The sequence below is a fragment of the Haliaeetus albicilla genome, chromosome 8 (assembly GCF_947461875.1).
Source record: "Haliaeetus albicilla chromosome 8, bHalAlb1.1, whole genome shotgun sequence".
Classification (NCBI taxonomy): Eukaryota; Metazoa; Chordata; class Aves; order Accipitriformes; family Accipitridae; genus Haliaeetus; species Haliaeetus albicilla.
The window spans coordinates 11,827,634-11,848,554 of record NC_091490.1 but is presented as its reverse complement, the minus strand read 5'-3'; the positions used below and the strand labels follow the sequence as shown (position 1 = coordinate 11,848,554).

At 44.1% G+C, this 20,921-nt stretch overlaps 2 protein-coding genes across 5 annotated transcripts in view; both read left to right on the top strand.

The window, feature by feature from the left end:
- The window catches only part of RPS8 (ribosomal protein S8), a 167,795-nt gene that overhangs the window by 60,443 nt on the left and 86,431 nt on the right, over nucleotides 1-20,921 (top strand). The gene's annotated exons all lie outside the window — the stretch shown is intronic.
- RNF220 (ring finger protein 220) overlaps nucleotides 1-20,921 on the top strand; it is a 228,215-nt gene that overhangs the window by 173,211 nt on the left and 34,083 nt on the right. For 3 of the 4 annotated variants that reach the window (XM_069788911.1, XM_069788909.1, XM_069788913.1), the window contains 3 exons: nucleotides 2,578-2,699; nucleotides 3,728-3,860; nucleotides 20,670-20,766. In XM_069788911.1, the coding sequence (XP_069645012.1) occupies nucleotides 2,578-2,699; nucleotides 3,728-3,860; nucleotides 20,670-20,766 (352 nt within the window). The remainder of the gene's footprint in view (nucleotides 1-2,577; nucleotides 2,700-3,727; nucleotides 3,861-20,669; nucleotides 20,767-20,921) is intronic. The other variant, XM_069788912.1, reaches the window with a different exon arrangement.

The following is a 20,921-nucleotide window of genomic DNA, read 5'->3' as shown; positions in this document are numbered from 1 at the left end:
CAGACTGACTTAGCTCAATTGATTGGCCACGGGGAGTCCTACCAGAATAATTAAACTGCTCTCTCCCTACATTTCCCTGTTTAAAAACAGGATGAGGTGAGAGAAAGATGTGTCTGCGATCAGGATAGAGAGGGCTTTGTGCATGTGTTTTTCTCTGGTCAGATAGGTGTTTGCTGGAGAATGCTCAAGTCGTGTCTGATTCCAGCCTCCTCCTACCCTATTTTGTGCTGGCTCTACAGAGCTAGTGTGGCAAGGAAAGAGCATCCTAAATTTATGCGAAAGAGCCATACTGGAGGATATAGGTATTCACTAAACCAGAACTTCAGAAGTCTCTCGTGCACTGAAGTGCAAACCAGAAAGAGCATGGCTTAACTCTGACTACTTCTGTAACAGGGCTGGATGATGTTGAAGGGGGAGGAGGGATAGCGGTTTGGGGTTCAGGAAGGGGAGAGAAAACACAGAAGATGTGTTGGGGGTCATTGTTTTATTTAAAAGTGGAACATAATTCATCTGGGCATGATGAAAATAGTAGTAACACTTTATGATGTTTGCTTTTGTATTCACTGGAAGTCAAGTGGTTTACCTTCTGGAGTAGAAGCTGACAGTATAGGTAAAATAACAGATTTAAGCAGACAAATTAGAAGGGAAACTATTAAAATATCCCACTAGGAATACTAAAGTACCTGAAGTGTGTGGAGATGCAGGTGGGCTGTGGAGCTGTTGGTGTGGTGTACCCAACACAAGAGAGGGTTGTGGAGCTTCAGCAAATAAAATTTAGACAAACTATGAAAGTGGTGTGCGTTTACTTTAGACTCTCTGTTGTTCAAAGTGCCAGGTATCGAAAACACTCTTGTGGTCTCAAGTTCCTGTCACTTGTTCTAGGAATGTCACATTTGCAGAATCATTTTTGTGATTCTAGGAGTGGAGATTTATTTTGCAGGGAGTTTTCCCACAAATCTGTCTCAGTGAGGAAAAGCAATGCCCAGGGAATAGAATTATAGAATCATTTAGGTTGGAAAAGACCTTTAAGATCATTGAGTCCAACCATCAACCATGGCCTCTAAACCATGTCCTGAAGTGCCTTGTCTACGCACTTTTTGAATACCTCCAGGGACGATGACTCAAATTTGAAGCCGCCTTGATCATGGAGCATCAAAGAATGCAGAGGATGATGAATACTCCTAATTCTGGAATGTAGGAAAGTATATCCTAACCTAGAGAGTCCTGAGTCCAGGGAAGCCAACAAGAAAGCCTTGAAAGAAGCCTTTCAGGTCTGTGTCAGTGTGTTCAGCTGAAGCTTTATAATTCACTGGGTGATGTGCGTGCACTAAATTCATGCACTTTAGAAAACTGACAAAAACTTTCCCATACCCTGGTCCTTCTCTTCCTGGCATTCCAGCAGCTTTCTCTGACTTGTTGGCTGCAAGAAGCAGTTGATCCCACAGTATTCAGGCATGAAGGCTTTCGGAGCATGCTGCAGTGCTCACGATGTCAGTAACGATTTCTGGCTAATGCAGCTTTTTGGTGGTGTCGTTTCTCATTATCACATGGGCTTTCCTTGGGCTTTTCCTTGTCTCTCATTCAGAATTTTGACCTTCCTTATTAATTAAACAACGACTTTCCTGCAGCCAGTGATTGAGTTATTCAGTAATACCTGCCTAAAGCCATCATAATGAAGGACAGAAGTTCTTTTTAATGCAAATGATTTGGTTCCAGATGTTTTGATCACATTAAACGATGGCTCAAATTAACCAGAGATTGGATTAAGCAACAGGCTACCTTGGCTGCTTTTTCTAATCATCGTGATTCCTAACATGTTTGTTTTCCAGAGCATGCCCTCAAGAAGGCAGTATAGCCCCCAGTTTTCTTCTACATGAAAATAGTGAAATAAAAATAAGAGAGCCAGAAGCTATCTAGCATAGGTGCTGCATTAATCTCACAAATATCTTTCCTCTCCATGAATGTTACCTGCTACTGAGATACTGCTCTGACTTGTTCATGATGTTCTGGGAAGGAATTATTCAGGGTATACAGGAGGCTCTGGGGTCCTGGAAGTGGCTCTTATGTACCTTGTCCAAGGCTTTTCAGGTGCTACCTCATCCTTCTATGGTCTAAGCAAGTTCTTGTATAGGGAATAGATGTTTTAGCAAATGGGTCTTGGACTTAGAAGGCAAAATCCAGAACAGGATTCAGTGGCTTGATCACTCAACTTTGAAAAAAATTTCAGCCTTCCAAGAGAATTTAACCATTTGAATAACTTACCTGGGAACATGCAGCAGATATTCCCTTTCCTAGTTGCTAAATTGTGAGTAGCCACCTTTCTGAACTTGGGCTGTACTCAGCCACAGGTTACAAATTTAACCTGGAAAGAGCTAAGTAACAGTCTCTGTACTGTTTACAGAGGTCAGAATAGGGAGTTGCAACAGGATTTTCTGGTGTGAAATGTTACCATTTCTGCCAAGTGTTTATTATTTGGAGCTAAGCAAATAGCGAGAAGAGTGTCTTTACAAACTTGACATGTCTTCCTTTTTTTGTTTGTTTGTTTGTTTGTTTTCTTTCCCTGGTTTCTCCATGCAGCTCGGATTGGAAAAATGAAACGGAGGAAGCAAGATGAAGGGCAGGTATGTCCCCTCTGCAGCCGACCTCTGTCAGGATCCGAGGAGGAGATGAGTAGGCATGTGGAACAATGCCTTGCAAAGGTAGAGGCGCAGCAGGATCACCAGCTGCCATTCCCTTCTCCCTACTCCCAGCTTTGTCTGCAGTTGACCTAACATGGGGCAAAAACTAACATTGCTGAGCTTGCAGGCAGTGCTAACTGTCTCCCTAAGATCTGTAGTCACTTCTCTTTGTCTTGGAAGATGGATTCTTCTGGATTTTTCTCCTGTGTTGTGTTAGTAACTTTTTTTTACTTCATGCACCCTTTTGCTGTTATTGAAGTGTAAGTTGTAGACTGTAAAGGTAGAGCTATTGAAGTTTATGAAGCCTTTTGTAGGACTTCATGCTTCCTATGTAGCACAGCAGGAAGAGTCCTTTCTGATCTCTGCCTTTGACAACATTAGAATTATTTTTTGTTGGGTTCTTTTGTAATAGACTGGTATTTGTAAATGTTGCATGACCATTTTATGCCAGGAAGTGCATTTGAGCAGAACCGTTCTCTTGCTGTTCATCCCAAAGACAGCAAGGAAGAAGGAGGAGCAAGCCCTAGGGGAGGGAGAGAGTTATGTCACAGGACTTTCTGTGCTTGTTTCTCAGGAAAAGCCCACAATACAGATGATAAACTCATTCTTGTTGCCTCAAGAGGTGCATGGTGTAAAGAGAGGTGTCTTTTGATCAGGGTCCCCCAAAAATTATGCTGTAGGAGAACATTCCTGCTGGGGGTCAAAGGAATCTGTGGTTTACATGATAGGGGAATTGTGCATGCGAGGCAGGGGAATGCATGTTGAAATGCACACCAGCATTGCTGTAGGAACCGGAGCTTTCATCTCTCTGTAAAAATGGTGAACCTTGCAACTTGTTTCGATCTTAAGGTTTTCAAGTTCTTCCAGCACCCATTTACTTCTAGATTTAGATCCCTGGGAATGGGGGCGGGAGTAGATGCTGCTGTCTGCTCTATACTTAGCTGTTCTGGGAACAGTCCAGCTTTTCTTCTCCATCCCACCATGAGTTATTAACCCCAAAGAGCTATTTCATGCATTTCAATGCTCTGCCCCTGCTTTACCCTGTGCAGAGAGAAGGTTCATGCATGACTGAGGATGACTCTGTGGACATCGAGAACGAGAACGGCAACCGCTTTGAAGAGTATGAATGGTGCGGGCAGAAGAGGATACGGGCTACTACTCTCCTGGAGGGAGGATTTCGAGGTGCGCCAGTGTTTTGGGGGCCCTTATAAATTGTTCTGCTGTGGAAGTTGATCATTACCTATCTTTAAAGGGAGGGACCTGGAGATTTGCCTTTCACAAAGGGCGGGACCTTCAGCCTTTGCCAGAATGTAAAGTGATTTCAGCTTTCTGCCTCTCTTGAATGAGAGTCAAAATTTGTGCAAGTCTTGAACAAAAAGTGTGGCATTATTTCTTGCTTGAGAAATGTGGCCGAAGAGGGATTGAGTAGGAATGGGTAGAATGGGGAGATCATTTGAGGAAAATAGCTTCTTATATGTTACACATAGTAAGAAATACATGGAAATATGTGAAGAGAGGGAAATAGAAATGAAATTGTAAAAATTCCCAGCCTGAAGTGACGAAAGCTGGTGTATCAGCCTCTGGTGATGTATTGAAGGTGACAGCTAAGTCGCTTTAGCACCTGCATAAAATATTAAAGGGCCAGTTGTGCATTTATCACTCCATCCCTTTTAAGGTTGATAAATGAGAATCCAGGAACCTGCTCTGCACCTCCAGCACTGCAAGCCCTTAGGGCTCCCAGACAAACACGTTTTATTTTTCGTCCTTCTTTTGCTTCTTCCCCAGTGACGGGGAAATCAGTTACTGAGGAGAGAGTGAGTTATGGCAAAATTTGACCTCTCGTGAGCTTTATTGGTGAATGTAATTTTAGCTAGAAACCTGGCCCTTTTCTTGCACTCAGCCCTTTGGCCTCAAAGAGGAGGATTTACTAAACTGTTCGTTGGCATGAACCTCTGGCACTAAGGAAAGTCTCTTGCAAGCAATCCACGTAGCGCATGCCTAATGAGAGGAGTAATGCTGGCTCCCTCCGTTCAATAAAGAGGATGGGATGTGATCTCTTCCTATATCAGCTTGGATTTTAATTTAAAATATCTCAGGGGGAAAGGCTACTATGTAAGGGAGTTGGACTTAAAAGCCAGCCGTGTGCTCAGTGACAGCCTGGCACGCCTGATCTGCTGTTACCTTGTGCTGAAATTAAATTGTTGCTGGGTTGTAGCAGAGCAGATGATCAGGAGCACAGAGGTGAAGGAGCATCTCAGTGCTCCTTCGAGTTTTAAAGGCTACCCAGTGAAGCTCACACAGTCTCTTTCTGTGTCTGTAGCCTTACCTACCTTAACTTTTTTTGTGCCTGCATGGAAAGTTGCATCTGTACGTGATTCCAGGTAGAGGTTTGATGAGACCATGCAAGGCCAAAGACTATGTTTATGTAGTATAGTCACTACAATCCATAGCAGGGGAGCATGGGATGTCTGTGTGCCTCTATTGTTGTCACTGCTAGCCCTGATTAGAAAAAGCTACTTGGTTAATTTCTGTCCTTTTTTGTGCATGCGTAGTTTCTTCCTTCACCCCAGCCGAACACCTGAGTTTGAGGAGAGCACAATCTTCTGCTTCCTTTGGTGTGGACATTGTGCTGTCTTCACCTGGTTAACATTCCTGGTTGCTTTTGAGTTAACTCAATGAAGTGTGATCTGAACCTTTCATGTTGCTTCAGTCATATGGAGAGCTTCTTTCAGATGAGGCTTCAGGTGGACAAAACTTGTGTAATTGATCTGATTAGGCTGTGTAAGTGCAAAGTACTTGCTCCTTGTTGCATTTTCTTCCTTATTTTAAGGAATTCTCATATGTGTTAGTTTATATTATATAGATCAACTGCTTTCCTCCACCAGAAGTTAGACAGGTTCTAGCATCAGTCAGGGTTGTAACCTCTGCTAGATGGCTGCATATGCATGGACAGGTACTTCTGTGGTTCATGCTTGGAAATAGCCTTGCTTCCATCAGGAAGTATGGGGTCTGTCTCTTCTTTCCTTTTTGAGGCCTTCATGACACCTTCAAGAGTGTTGAGTTACATAAACAGATCCAGAAAAGGATCGGAAGACTAGAAGAGTAGAGCACAACTAGATGCAGTTCTAAAACCCTCCATAATTACCCTGATGGGAAGGCTTTTGGATTAGACTCCTTCCCTTTGTGGTGCCGGATGAAAGGTGTCTGTAGATCAGTTCACAAGCACAGGAACCTCCCTGTAGCATTTGTAGTGAGGAACGTTCTTTCTGTGCAGCTTTTGATGGCAGAGCCACTGCTGAAGAAATGACTCCACCTGAGTGGCTGGCAGGTCCCTAGTGCGTGTGTTTCTCCCTGCCCTTCCTCCTCTGGCACACACCTCTGCTGGCAGCTGGATTCAACAGCTGCCACGCTCGTCCTAGAGAGGTGTCCTCTTCCCTAAACAAGGGAACTTCTCGCCACTGAATTTCTACCTAGTATTTCGGGATGAGCAGGTAATATCTGCAGGGTGCCCACCTACTCTGCGCAACAAGTTTCTGTAAAATTTGGGAAGCCAAAGCAAAGCTGGAATGATCTCCCATAGTTGGCTGATTGTATTTTTTAAGCAAGTTACACTTTTTCATGCTCCCTTTTGTGGTTCTCATTGTCTCTGCTGCTGGTATTCAGAGGTCTTCATCAGTCAGGCCTGCTTTGTGCGCTCTCAGGTAACCTTAAGGTGACTGTCTTTTTCCTTTCTCTGCCAGTGTTGGCTCTTGCCTTGTTTTAGGGACAGAATTCTTAATTTACAGCCCTGAAGCGCAGCACAACGTTTTGGGGCTGCTTTCCAGTGTTAGAACTGCTTTGTCTGGAGTTGGCAAGGCCCTCGTTAACCCCCGTCACCCGAGGCTTTGTGTTTGGCTCTGTTCCCTTTGCTGAGAAGTAGCAGCGATGTGGAAATCGAAGGCCTTTTATAATGCCAGACAGCCTTTGCCAGGCTACAGGGATGTCACCAGTGTCTAAAGAGATGACATGGGGAAATATATAAAACCAGAGGGGAAAATAGATGTCCATGTGTCTCATTAATTTCGGTTATAATGGTGTGTTGCTTTGAGGAGATGTCACGGCTGGGCGAAGGGGGAGCAGGACACTGTGGCCAGTGTGTATTGCATGAGTCGGTCAGACCATGGGGCAGCATTATAGAGGTGACTCAAACTTAACACAGGTTCTGGCTGCTTCTTTTTATCATTTTTCGTTAATGGACAAAGTTCATATCACTCTCAAGGTGATGAAAACTCTTTGCTAACTATATGAAAGATCCTGCCAGGTTCTGAGGTAGGGTAAGGTTGGGAGATCTTGGGGGGTTTTCTTCCTGAAAACAGAAAGGTCAGGGAAATGAACAGCCCTGCTCAGATTTTCTGGAAGGTGGTCTAATACCTAGGAGCAATCACAGGCTGAAACTTTCGCGTGTGTGGTTCCTAGGATGACGCTTTCTTGCTTCCAAAGAGCTTGCAAGGAAGACTTGCTCCTGTCACCTGAGGGGCTGTCTTAGAACGTGGAAATTCTTTGTCTTCTGTGTTGGTGTTACAGCTGCACACCACCAGTCAGGTCTAGGGCAGCAGAGCCAAAGCACACCTCCTTGCCTGCCACAGCTTGGCACACTTGAGGCAGCAGGTGGAAAGAACAGGAGACAGCAGCGAGTAGGAGTATGATGTAACTCCCAGGAGTATGAGGAGTATGGCGCAGGGATCATTATGTTGTCTCTTAAGCTGTAGGGTCTGGTGAAGGCATTCAGTCAGGAAATACTTGGTACTTCTAGTTGTCCTCCTGGCTTCTTAAAGCATCATTTGCTATCACTTAATTTGCTTACCCAAAACTAGAAGAATGCAGGGTGTAAATGAAGATTATTGGCAATTATATATGATTTGGAACCACTTTGTTTCCACAGAGGTCCTGCTTGAACTAGGGCTTTGTAGTAGGAGAGTTCTTGCTTCTGTTTGGGATAGGTGCAGAAGGCTACCAGTGTGAAATACCAAATGCTGTTTAAATCAAGCTCATGCTTCAAAGTGAAAAGCTATACGGATGTAATAATCAAATATTTCCCTACCTTAGTACAGTGTCACAAGACTAAAATTTCCCTTGAAATACCTGAACATTCAGTAACCACCTGTCCCCACATCTCTGGATCATCCCTCTCTGAAGCTCTTTGTTGCAGGGGATTATTTCATGCCATCTTTGTCTAATGAGTTTCTGTGTTTAGGAAGCCAACAAGGCTTCGCAAGTGAAAGCATCAAGTGGCTCCCTCTCTGCTGTTTTTTTTTTTTTTTTAAACGCTCAACATATTTGTAGCAATTCTTCTGTTCCTCTCCAGAATGGATGCAGGTTACCCTCAGTGTTTACACTGTAAGGTTATCCCTTTAAAGAATTCCTGAGGGAAGTTCAAAAGGTTTTTTTTTTCTTTGAAAGATTCAGTGTCTCTTTTTGTGTGTATGTCTCTCACTTGAAAGAAGGGAAAAGGAGGGGGGGGAGTGAAAAAAAGTGCTTTATCTGAAAAGAATCACATCAGCTTCGCACTGATAGAAGCTGCTGTCATCTCTTAAACGGCTTAGCACAGTCAAAAGGCAAGAGGACTTAAAACAGTGTCTTACACAGGGATCGATGGGTGGAACACATAACTCGTAACTGCAAAAAAAAAAAGCGCGGGGGGAGAGATAACGGTAATGATTGCATTGAGGGAAGCTTGAGGGAGGCTTGTTCTTTGTAACACAGCTTCAAAGGTGTCTGGACCGGTGCCTAAGCAAACTGTCCTGTGAAGTCGCTGCCTCTGTAGCTCTAGCGAAGGCGGGGGGGATGCTTGCACCCTTCTGTTTCTTAGCAGATGGGACAAAGATTAGTAAATGCCAGGTTAGCAACTCCCTTCTGCTGCTTCAGATTTGAGGAGAGGATTTTGTCGCTTGGTCTCTTGCCGTCCGTTCCAGGAAGGCAGCTTGTCCAGGAGAGGGGAAGGAGGCTAGTGGTGGATGGGGTGGTTGGGGAGATCGGGTGGGGGGACAGGATGTCAGTTTATCGATCGCACCTCAGTCAGGAGAGCTGCAGGCGCAGTGCTCTGAGCACGAGCGGCAGCGTGCTTAATGTGATTGAAAGGCAGTTAAAATGGCGGTGACCTTTTCAGGGGGAATTAGATTGCCTGCCAAGAGTGGTTAGAGGGAGTGATAACGCCAGCTTGAGGAAGCTGTCCAGTCTGCTTCAAAGGGAGAGAGACAGAGACAGGGAAAGCAAGCTAGCAGCAAGTACCATTTAAAGCACAAACTGCGTGGTCTGATAGAAGAGAGATTGCTGTCCTCTTTAGATATGAAAGAATTGAAGAATTGTAGCTAAGTTCTCTCCACCTGCCCCGTCCTCCTCTTCTCCCCTCCAGCTCCCCCACCAAAAAGCCTTCCTCCGGGCGCAGTAGCAAGTTAGTCACCACTGCTCTTCTGGGTTTCTTTTCCTTCAGCAGATCAGTTGTATCAGAAATAACACAGAAGAGAGAAAGACTTTGAAAATGTTAAAATGGTAAGCAGGGCATTTTCAGGGAAGGATACTTTCTAAGAAAGATCAACATGACAAGGATCTGTCTGATAGATTGCAATACTCTTGAAGAAGGAGAAACACACAGGGATTACTTAACTCTGAAGTTTCTCTATTTCTCCATGCTGCCCTCCTCCCAGGCTAGCAAATGGCTTGTATCTGTTCATTAATGTCTTAGCAACGGAAAAGAACACCACAACTTAGTGTATGCACAGGGAGACTTGATAAAGCCTTACAAGCAGTAACAAACTACAGTTATCCTTGGGTGTCCATTTGCATTGGATCTCGTGTCATCTACAATTAGGGCAGCTGCCTGGAAAGTGGGACTGTATTAAAATGTCTAAAAGTTTCCAGCAGATGGCTGCAGTCCCACTGTTGGCTTTCTATCTCTGCAGAATCAAGATGTGCTTTAGTTTGAGCAGCAAATGTAGGCCAGCCTTCGTCCAGCATGGGTTAGTTGTCCAAGAAGGGGCATTGGTGCAATAGCTATATGTTCCTCCAATTTGTTCTCCTTCTAAATACATGCAACATTAGAAGCATGCTTTCAAGTGTGAGGTCCTGTCCTCAAAATCTAGGTAGATGCTTTTCAATTCTCCTGCCTCAGCAGCAGGTGTTTGTGGATACAGTGACTTTGCTTGTGTCTGGTAACTGCCTGGCAGAAAGCTCCAAATAGAGGAGTGTCCTGGTTTTGGCTGGGATAGAGTTAATTTTCTTCTTAGTAGCTGGTACAGTGTGTTTTGGATTTAGTGTGAGAATAGTGTTGTTAACACACTGATGTTTTAGTTGTTGCAAAGTAGCACTTATCCCAAGTTAAGGATTTTTCAGTTTCCTGTGCTCTGCCAGCAAGCAGGTGCACAAGAAGCTGGGAGGGAGCATGGCCAGGACAGCTGACCCGAACTAGCCAAAGGGATATTCCATACCATAGAACATCATGCTCCGGATATAAATTGGGCGGATCACTGCTTGAGCATTGGTCAGTGGGTGGTGAGCAATTGCATTGTGCATCACTTGTATTTTCCTGGGTTTTTTTTCTTTTTCTTTTTTGTTATATTCCTTCTCATTACTATTATTGTTGCTATTGTTGTTGTTGTAACTATTATATTTTATTTCACTTTAGTTATTAAATTGTTCTTATCTCAACCCACAAATTTTACTTTTTTTTCCAATTCTCCTCCCCATCCCAGGGGAGGTGTAAGCAAGCGGCTGTGTGGTGCTTAGTTGCTGGCTGGGGTTAAACCACAATGAGGAGGAAAACTCAGTTGTGCTTCTCAGTGCAATTTCATGAACATCAAACTCTACAACAAAAATCCACAAAATCTGTGTTTGACAGGTATGTGGAAACTGAAGCATGGAGAAGCTTCTTCTCTAATGTTACAAAGATAGTAGCAAAGCTGGCAACAGAGTTTAAAAAATCTTGTTCTAGAATCTCATCTAGTAACCAGATGTGCCCTCTTTTTCAGATAAAATATAGTGAGGCTTGCAGGAAAGCTTCAGGAGGCAAGGAGACTTTCGATTTTTCCATGCCAGGAGGTTCAGGCTGCATTTAAGATCATACTAGTAAGAGGGTATAAACTCATCTACTCAAATTCAGCAAAAGAACTTGAGCTGAGCAGTAAAAGTGTGACTTTTCCTGAGGGACTGTGTGGGAAATAGAAGATGTCGCTGGCATATTTAGGGCTTTTGGAAGAATGGTCTAGTAACTAGAATCATCTTCCTCATTTCTGTGTAGAGGAGTCAGAATTCATTCATTTTACCTTGGCAGGCTGAAGCAAACTTCAACTTGGATGCAAGAGCAGGCTGTGGTAAGAGTATAGGGAATCTTTGCCATAATGAAATTCTTAATCTTCCTTCCACTTAGCAAGAGCTCAGTTCAGTGCCTTTCTCTGTCACGTTTCCAGTGTCAGTGTCCCTTGCTGCTTAGTCTCTAAGGTGAATGCATCTATACATCTAAGCATCCTTCCCAGCCTCTCAGTCCTTGCATTTTAGCCTTCCTATATTTGGTTTGCTACCTTCTGCTGGTCACTTCTACCTGCTGTAAGCTTCCAAGTGGGCAAGATGTGTAAATTTCATGTTTCTCAAGTGCTTATTCTATGCCTTATCCCCCCTTTAGAGGGCTGCTGAGTCCCAGAGCACTCGTATGCTTTACCTCAGCTCTTGTGTAAAATGGTGGTAATCCTGGTAATCCCTCTGTTGCTGAAGGACGGTACTTTGTACTAGTCTGATGGAGTAGCCCAACCACTCCTTAATGTTTGCACCTCTCTCCTTTGAGAGCAAGTACTTGTCCATAAGGTAATACTTGACCTAAAAATGGTAACAGATCTGTTTACATAGTGTTATATACAATAATCAGATGGGCTGTACCTGACTATTGCTCCATAATTTGTGTCCACATGTAGAATTTGAGGGATTCTGTGGCTAATAAATGTCTCTTGGGTATTGTACTGTATATTAATATCAGAAGTTGCCTTTAGTGAGCAGGAAAAACAGATGAGAATAGTATGTGATTTAAAAAGAAAAAAATTCAGAATTCCTATCTTACATACAAAAGCCAGCATGACCCACCGTGTGATTGATGCTCGATATATGTTTAAAGTTCATATAATGCTTCAAGGAACAGCGTTTTCTTCATTTTGGAATACAAAGTAATCAATGGGACTTGGCAAAGTAAAAATCACTTTAAAAAAAAAAAATTGGTGCTTACAGCTGTTAAGTCATGATTGTTGATAGTACATTTTTGTTAGCTTGAACACATGCAAAAATGTAAGAACCTAATTTTTATGCTCACACTGCCAGAACACATTAGCTGAAACAAGCACAATCAACTAAACCTTGCTGTTTGATTTACGTAATGCAACAGCCACTTACCTAGGAAAAGATTTTCTGTGGGAAGAAGGGGAATTCTCTCCATTTGACAGTATTGTGTGTCGTATTTGGGGGAGGAAAAGGGGTGTCTGTCACCCAGCAACAGAGGAAGGAGGAAAAAATTTAGTTAGAAGGAAAATAGAAAATGCAGTTGTAACACCATAAAAATTGGCAGGGGGAGTAAGGGAGCAGGTAGAGCACCTGAAATTACTCAATTTTTTGAAACTGACTGGGTTTTGAGTTGACAGCATCCCTTTAAACTTCAGTTTTCCTAGGTCTCAGACATGCAACATACGATCTTCCAGTCCCATCTGCTGCACTTGCTTAGCTGCTCTCTGCAATCCATTTTTCTAGTGGTCTGTCTGCTCTGGTTTTGAAAGTCCCAGGCTTTAAGACAGTCATTTGGTTGTTTTTTTTGTTTGTTTTTTTTTTATTCCCCCCCCCAAGCATCTACAGTTTTGCTAGAACTGCAGCCTACTTCTTGGACACTCAGGTCAAACTTCAGCCTTAAGCACACAATAGTTGATTGACGTGATTTTAATAGCATTTTAGAATACAGTTGTTAAGTCAGGGGCAGTGAGATTTTTCTAAAGGAAAAAAGGAGCACGGGTCTCAATGGTTCTAAACAGCTCCTGTCTCCGCATGTCGTCTCTTACACTCGGCGGTGAAACGCATTATCGAGTAGCGCCCGGAAAGTGGCTAACTGCGTTTGACACACGCCAACTCCCTGCCTCCACACTGGATAATTGCATTGTCAACTGTTCAGCAAAGTGGCAGGTGACACTGCAGCCGGATTGATTGTCCTAGTATGGAGGCTCCCAAGACTGTCAGCCACCCAATCGATAGAGTTTACACAAGACACCGTGACTGCATCTGTAACTAATTTCAGTTTAAACCTCGCAAGATGCGGCTGTCCCTGTTTCCTGGCCTCTCTTCTCCTTTGCTTGCATCTTCTCCCTGGACAAGGAAGTTGCTTTTCTGCTGAAAGCCCGGCTTTATTTCTTGTTGTGGAGCTGGAAGTGAAGAAATCAATGGTGTGTTTTGTGGTTTCAGAGTTGAGGGCATTACAGCACATGGCTAACTAGCAGCTCCAGTTTTGCAATCAATAGGCTGATCAATTGATTAAATTAGCACTGATTTTTCTTTCTTCTTTCCAACCTAGAAAAGAATTAGTTTGGGAGGAAGAGCATGTGGGTTTGGCCCATGAAATTTAGCCCTTGGTTTTTCCAGTCCTTGGCTGCCTTTCCCCCATGAATACAATCTCTGTGCTCATCATTATTTAAAGCAAACTGCATTGAGCCCCGCCGCTGGCAGTGGCCCGCTGTAAGCCAGGGTGTCACTTTCAGCTGTTCACCAGCCTTGCTGCTTCATGCTCGGCTGCCTTAGAAAAGTCATCCTCCAAGCTCTGCTGTGTTGCTTTATTATTGGCAAAGTTGCGACATTCCTGTGATCCCTGTCAGTGGTGCTTATTGATCCAGTGATGTGAATCTGCTTAGTGATTCAAGATTACTTTAATTCTCCCTTTTCCTTTTTTGTTTGTTTCCACCCTCTCCCCAGGGGAACAAAAGCTTTCAGATCCACCTTTTCCTGACTGTGGAAAACGAGCCGTAGCTGCAAAGACCATGTCTGTTGCTGCTGCTTTTGTACTTCAGCTCTGGGTTTTGAAGAGCAGCCTTTGAGATAGACATGAGACTGTTCTCACCTTAGTGCATCATGCTGGCACGAGGCTCTAGGAGGCAACCATGCATGAATGGCCACACCAGATCACACCCTTTGGTCTGAGTGCGTTTTCCCCTCTGCAGCCACAATCCATACCTCATGGGTTACAGAGAAGCATTAAAGAAATCTCTGGAATACTCCTTGGTGCTGCAAGGGCTGGGGAAGCCTCTTCCCTGAGCCTTGCAGCAGCTGGCCCTTACCCTGTACAGCAGAGCTTGCCTGCCCTTTGTTCAGCACACTGCTGCAAAATGATGTTAATGGTCGTAAAATTATATGGCCCCTTTCTTTAAAGGCAGCTGTTCCTCTGATCTATTAGCAAAGATCACTGTAAGCATCCGAGACACTGGTAAGCAGTCAGGTCTCTGGCAGCCCATTTGTGTCTCTGTGGGAGCTAATAGACGGCATCAGATGGATGCATCTGCTGTTTCAGGTGTACGCTGTAATGACACAGTTGACCGTCAGTTTTCCAGGTAAATTACTGTTTTGCTTGAAAAGGATCTGGCTCCAGAGAAATGAAACCCTTGTCCTGTAAGCAGCTTTTCATGGCCTCTGAATGTCATTTTTCGTGCAACAGGCTGGGAAAGTCACCAGAAGAATTCTTCTGTCCCTGTTGTGCTAGGAAGAAAATGGGGGAACAATTCCACTGTCCAAAAATATGGCTGGGGAGGTGTTACGGATCTGCAGACAGACTTGTTCAGCATGGCCTCATCTCTGCCTTCCTCTTGTTTTCAAGAATCTCTAATGGCTTTCCCTTTCTTCCCAAACGCCTTTTAAAATAAAATGCCATCCGTGCTACCTTGTCCTCTTAGTACTAGTTTGGGATACTTCAGCAGCTGATGAAATAAACCCAGTTTAGAGCCGTTCTTGGGAAGTGTGTGTGAGGCCTGGCCGTGTGTCTGCATAAACTACTTTTATTGCCTTCATTGTTTTTACTCTCCAAGAAGCCAACGAGTGACATTTCGTTAAGAAAATAGAGTGAACGTGCTGGAAAGGGAGGTTGTGTAGAAGGGGGTCACTGCAAGGAGTGTAATTAGCAAAGGCTACAGTTCTGGAGATTTACGGGAGGCTTTTTTTCTTCTTTCCTGAACACATGTAAATTACCTGCAAGCAGAATGAATGCCTCTTCCGAGCCAATACAGGCCCCAGTAGAGCTGCATGCCCCTGAGATGGATTTCAGTTTAGACCCACTTACCGAATTTACACAAAATTCTGGATTTCTAGAATATTTCCAATATAGATTTGATACCCCCCCATTCCTTGGGGGCCAAACAGGAGAAACGCTAGTTGTGCAGATGAGTTTGATCCTCTGCATGAGCAGCATCTCATAGCTGCATTCATAATGGTGGTGCAAATAATAATACTAATGTTTTAGTTTTGTTCCTCACTCTTGTTCAGAGTGATAATTAAATGTATACAGCACAGCTGGCCCCCAAAACTGACTTTATCTGCCCAGATAGGAGTTGAGGTGCAGAGGTGAGGCACAGTAGGTCTGTGCTTTTCTGCCTGTGCTGATGAAATTTGGCTGTGGTTGTTTGGGTCTGCACTGGTCTGGTTGTCTTACCTTTCTGCTCTTGAGACTGCCAGTCTCTGTGTGAGCTCATGCCTGCGCAGGAGCCAGCAGTGCTGCCAACACCTGAAGCAGCATATGTTGTCACTTTGACCATCTGCCACTGAACATGATGGAGAAAAGGAGGGACTTGAATGTGAGGCCCTTCTATCTGTTCTGTGAATCTGCTTATATATCATGTTAATGACCCTCGATCTTAGCTTGAGCCACCATTCACTTGAGACATGATGAGATGACTGGTCATCGGGGGGGTTGCACAAAGGAAGTGAGATTTAAGAAGCAGTGCAGAGGTCAGAGAGGATGCTTAGGCATAGGGGACGGCTTAGGAGAAAGAAAAGTGCTGTGACAACTTACGGAAAGGGGAAGAAAAGAATTTCTGATGAGATTTATCTCCAGCCATTATTAATAGGCACATGGAAGAAAGCGGGAAGCATTTTCCAGTCTCCTTCAAGCTTAGCTGATTCCTGTAGTCTGCCAGTGCCTGCAGCCTGGCGGCGGCAAAGAGGCATGTGAATTTTTTCTGCTTCTCAGACTTCTGAGTCAGTATTTCAGAAACACTGTTGCTTGTGTAGAGTACCTAAATTTTTCAGGAACTACCTTGAATTGGTGCTCGGGCAGACTGCTTCGAGGCCAGCCCAAGCAAAGCTGTGTACACAGTGCTGGAGGGTGGCGGGTGCTCTAGGTAAGTGATCTTGATAGGTACATTCTGATTGATGGGGGAGTTTGTCTCCCAAACTGTCACAGGGTTTATAGAGGTGCCACTCAATACCAGTGCTGGAATTGCTTGTCAGAGCACCTGGCTACAAGAGCAATGGGGATTGGAGACAGAGCTGTAACTTTGTTTTTTCTCTGCTTAATGGCCCTGGCGTCTGACCTGCCTGCTCACTCCTGTTTGTCTGGACCTTAAGGAGGCAGCTGGGATTAAGACTGTCAGAGGATTGTGCTGCTTTAGCATCAGGAGGCTAATTGTATCGCGGCTGGCAGCTTATGACAAGTGGTTGCTTCCTAGCAAATGCATGGCAAGAGCAAAAAATTCTTCAACAAGGAAAGGGAAAGATGTAGGAGAGTCTGCATTTTCGTTTGTTCTTTTTTCATCTGAAAGCAGCGTTTTCAAATTCACATGTGGAATTACATTTCTCAGGCCTTAGGTGACTCTCCTTGTAAGAGTCACAGCTGCTTCTGTGAATAACAGATCATGTCTCTTGTGAATTCCTAGGTCAAACTCACAACTTAACATTTAGTTGTCAGATTTACATGTTGGGATAAAGTTCTGGTCCCAAGCATTGACCTCTGGATAGTGGCACTGGCTTTAGAGGTCTGATCTAGGCAGCACTGCTGATGACCATGAATTACTGCTTGACCTTCAGAAGCCAAGCTTTGGTGGAGGCTTCCCCATTCCCAGTGCACGCTATTGAATTGCAAATCACCTGAGCGTAGTAGTAGTGGGTCTTCTGGAAGCTCCTGTTCTCCTCTAGTAGGTCCAAAGTAATGCTGTTGCAAAGGCCATTTTATTCTCCTTGACACCCTCTGTGCTCCATTTCACGTTTTCCTTGCTCCTGGATGGCAGTGTATGCTGCCGGCAGGAGCTGGAAGTTGTGAGCCCTCTTTACACTTGGGCTGAGTTAGTGAGAAGCAGGTGTGATCCTATTGGGCCTTCCTTGCATTTAGTGGTCCTCTTAATCCATTTATAACAGCACTTGTCCAGAAATCTGGTTTGAATGAGCCTGAGACGAATGAATAATGTCAAGCAGTTCAGACGTCAAATATTTGAACAGCTGCGTGGGTGTTTTCACTGGCTTTGTGCATGGAAGCAACCCCAGGAAGTTAGACAAGGAGGGTCAGGTCGAAATTGTGGCACCAAACCCCAGCCTGCAGGAACTGGCCTCAAAATCCATCCCTGCTGCAAATCAAAGGGCGTTAGGATGCTGGTGGCCAGCCATTTGTTCTGCAGGTGATGCTGGACTAAGCTTTGCATCCTGTTCTTTGGTATTCTCTAGCATGCAGTGGTAGTACTGGGATTTATGGACCTTCTGATTCACATTGGAAACATATTTTGTGGATGTTGTTTTTTCCTGTTTTTTAAAGCAGCCTCTGAACTCCTAAAACTGATAGCACAGCTTATATACAAGTCTTTTCTGGGTACACTGAGGTTACTTTGTTTAGCATATAGTTTCTGAATCAGTTCTCAGGGTTTTTTTACTGTGTTGCAAGGGATTGCACTTGCTTATGTTTAAAAAAAAAAAAGCAGCATATTTGGTGAAAATCTGAGAGTTGGATCTCCTTATTGCAGCTTCCTTTAGGCCCTGGCCTGGGAGTCCTGTTTGATCAGAAAAGAAAATTTGCCCTTCTCCTGCCCCTCATCTTAACCTATGAACTTCTCTGCTATGCCCTCCTCTCTGACTGAAATGCTGTCCCAGATCATCCCAGTGTCTATCTGTCATCATAACATGTACTGTCCAAACCCTTCCCCTGTACCCTGCCTCTGTATGGAGGATAGTACTCTGTTGGCAATGTGGTGGTTCCTATTATAGAGCTAGATTCAGCAAAAGCTCTGGAGTATTTTCCTTTCAGACTTAAAAGGGATTTTCTTAAGTACAAAGGTTTTGAGAGCAAGGACGCCAGGATTTCAAAGTCAAGGTGCCTTAATATTTGTAAATTGTATCACAGTAAGCAGATCTTCTTTTCTTAAGCTCTAACCATAAACCACTAGTTGGCCTGAGTCACTTGGAAACAAAATTGATGGAAAGGTGCATGTTTGCTGTGCGCTTGGCATCCTTACAGAGAGACAGACACAGGGAGTGGTCCCACTTACATTCAACTCTTTTGGACACCTTTCCCCCCCCCCCGCCCAAGGCACTTGCTCCAAGTATTCATTGTCTGGCTAACATTCAGATCACCTCCGGGACTGGCCAAGTCACAGCTCCAGCTTTGCATGATTTGTGTTTCCCACAGCTACAAGAAAAATGAAGACCTGTGTGTCCAAAGTTTATGGCCTTTGAGAAGTGATGGGCTAAAGTAATGCCAGGTACAGGGTATGGTGTTACTGCAGGTTAAATGCCATGCCTGTAAATTACCACCCCATCGCCCATTGTGACTTCTAAGGCAGCTTTGAAAGACTATCCAGCTTCTTTGACAGGTCTCTCTTACTCCTCTAAATCTTCTTCCAAACGTTGTGATGAACTGAAGGAGTCAAGATTTACTAGGTGAGTCATTGCAGCAAGAGAAGGCAGCTCGTGACATGTGTTGGCTGGCAACGTGCAGCCAGTATGTGAAACACTTTATAGGGGGTTTGCTGGCAGAGGGCTGCCCCAGTGACACCACAGAGCTGACCTACAAGCATGGCTCCTGCAGTATGTGGTACAGACAGTGGATTCTGCATTGTCGATGCTAGTTTTGTTACCTCTGCTAAAAATTAAGGCTGGCAATTACTTTGAAGTAAAAGGTAGTTTATGCTTCCAGGGAAAGGTTAGTCTTAAAATCATTGTCAAGCTACGGTTATCACTCGTTAAGGACCTTCTTTATATTCAGGGAAGAGAAATATCAAATCCATATAAACAAATTTTATTGGGGGCTTAATGAATCAGCGAAAGCATCCATTCCTGGAGAGTGACAGTAAAGAACTATGTCTGCATGGTGTCCTTGGAAATGAGACCTTTGCCTTGCCCTGCTCTCTGCAGAGATGCAGACTGTTAGAAATAAAGCTCACTGTTCTGGGCTGGGAAGGCGCAAGCTTGCTGCTGACAGCACAAGCTTGTGTAGGTGTGCTGGTGAGAGCCCAGTGGGGTGAAGAGACTCAGACATCTGTAGCACTAAAAGGGCTACCCTACCTAATGCTTGGGAATGTCCTTTCTTCAGACATCCACCTTCTATTCAGTGCTTCTACATTAACTTTAGCCTGTCTTCTGCATTTAGAACCACATTCACAGTGCAGATATGTAACCCCTTTGGGGCATTTGTCCAAGCCAAGGCTACATTTGCCTTACTCTTTAAGTGTTTGAAGGTGGGATGTGCTCCCTGGTCTAGCCGCAGACTTGGGTCACCAGCCATCTGGATGTGCCAGGTCTTTCAGGCTCCAGCAGGTACTCTCCATCTGTGAGCCAGGTGTCCAGGTCTGCTGCCTGGACATTGGGATGCTAAGTGAAGGAGCGTCCTGGAGGCAGCCAGAGTGAGCTGTCTGTCTGTCTGCATAGCTGATGTCCCCAAACAACTTAGATCTGCTGCAGAATTGAACATGAATGAGGACCTTGCACCACCCTAGGATTCGGGAGATCTTCGTTTAATTTCTAATATCATGGGGGAGAGAGCATGTCCAGTGTTAGATCTCATAAAGAGTAAATACATGTCTTTAGTGTCCCTTCTATTAATAAACCTTAAGCAGCAAATAGCTTGTGAAGGTTCATCTTTGTAGGTGTTTGCATGCAGATTGAATTAAAAGAAGCCTGGTTACAATCAGCAATAACACAGTCAAAAAAATACTTGAGAACCAAAATAAATGTATATATTGTTAGAAAGTGGCAATTGTTACACAATTCAGTCTCAGGTGGAACTGTATGCTTGCTTCCTGCTGGAGTTGGGACTGGGCTTGTGCCTGATCCACCCATGTTGGAAGTGCAGGACTCTTGTTGACTTGCACTGGAATTTGCTTCCATAAGAAGTGCTTGTAAGGAGCTGTTAATGATTGTGGAGTCTGATATTTTTATATTTTTTCCCCTCTCCTAGAAACAGGTTTGCTATTCTTAAATGTTTTATATTGTAAAAATCTAAGCCATGACTAAATGCATTTAAAAAAGAAAAAAGGTATTTCTAATTGTATTTCAGCCTGTGCCTGCCCTCTGCATCTGAATTAAGGACTAATTCAGAATGTCCCTGTGGCCTTCTCTTACCTGCTAGTAGTGTAGTTTTTGTGTTAACCACTTCTATGAAAAATCAGTCTTCCCTATTTTCTGTGAAAAATCAGTCTTCTCTATTCTGCTTCATTTTTTTCTGCTTTTGAGAAAAACCCTTCCAGTGCCTTCAACTTTAAAATAACTGGTGTGGAGAGCAAAATCAAGAATGTTTCATTTTCAGTGTTGAGGGGCGTTTTGGAGCATAAAATCCAGGAAGTTAGAGCATTTCTGTGAGTGTTTTCTGTGCAGTCTTCTGAAAATTGTTCTTGTGCAGTCTTTGGAGATGGTACCTTTTGTGAGGCTGTTAAGAATAAAGGACAGCCTGCAGACTGATGCTGTTGCACCATCCTTAGGAGATCTCCTGCGCTTCATCTCCAATTCAAATGCTCATCCACATGTTTTTATTTTTTCCAGGTTCTGGGTTTATCATGTGCAGTGGCAAGGAGAATCCAGACAGCGATGCCGACCTGGATGTGGATGGAGACGACACACTTGAATATGGGAAACCACAGTATCGTTTTTGAAAGGCTCTTACTGAGAGGGAACCTAGAGGTGCATCTTCAGCTAGCTTTCATACAGCACTGCCCTGGGTAGCGGTGAATAATCTGTGTTCAGCCCTACTGGAAATGACACTGCCTTCTCCAGTTACCATGTTAGTCGAACTAG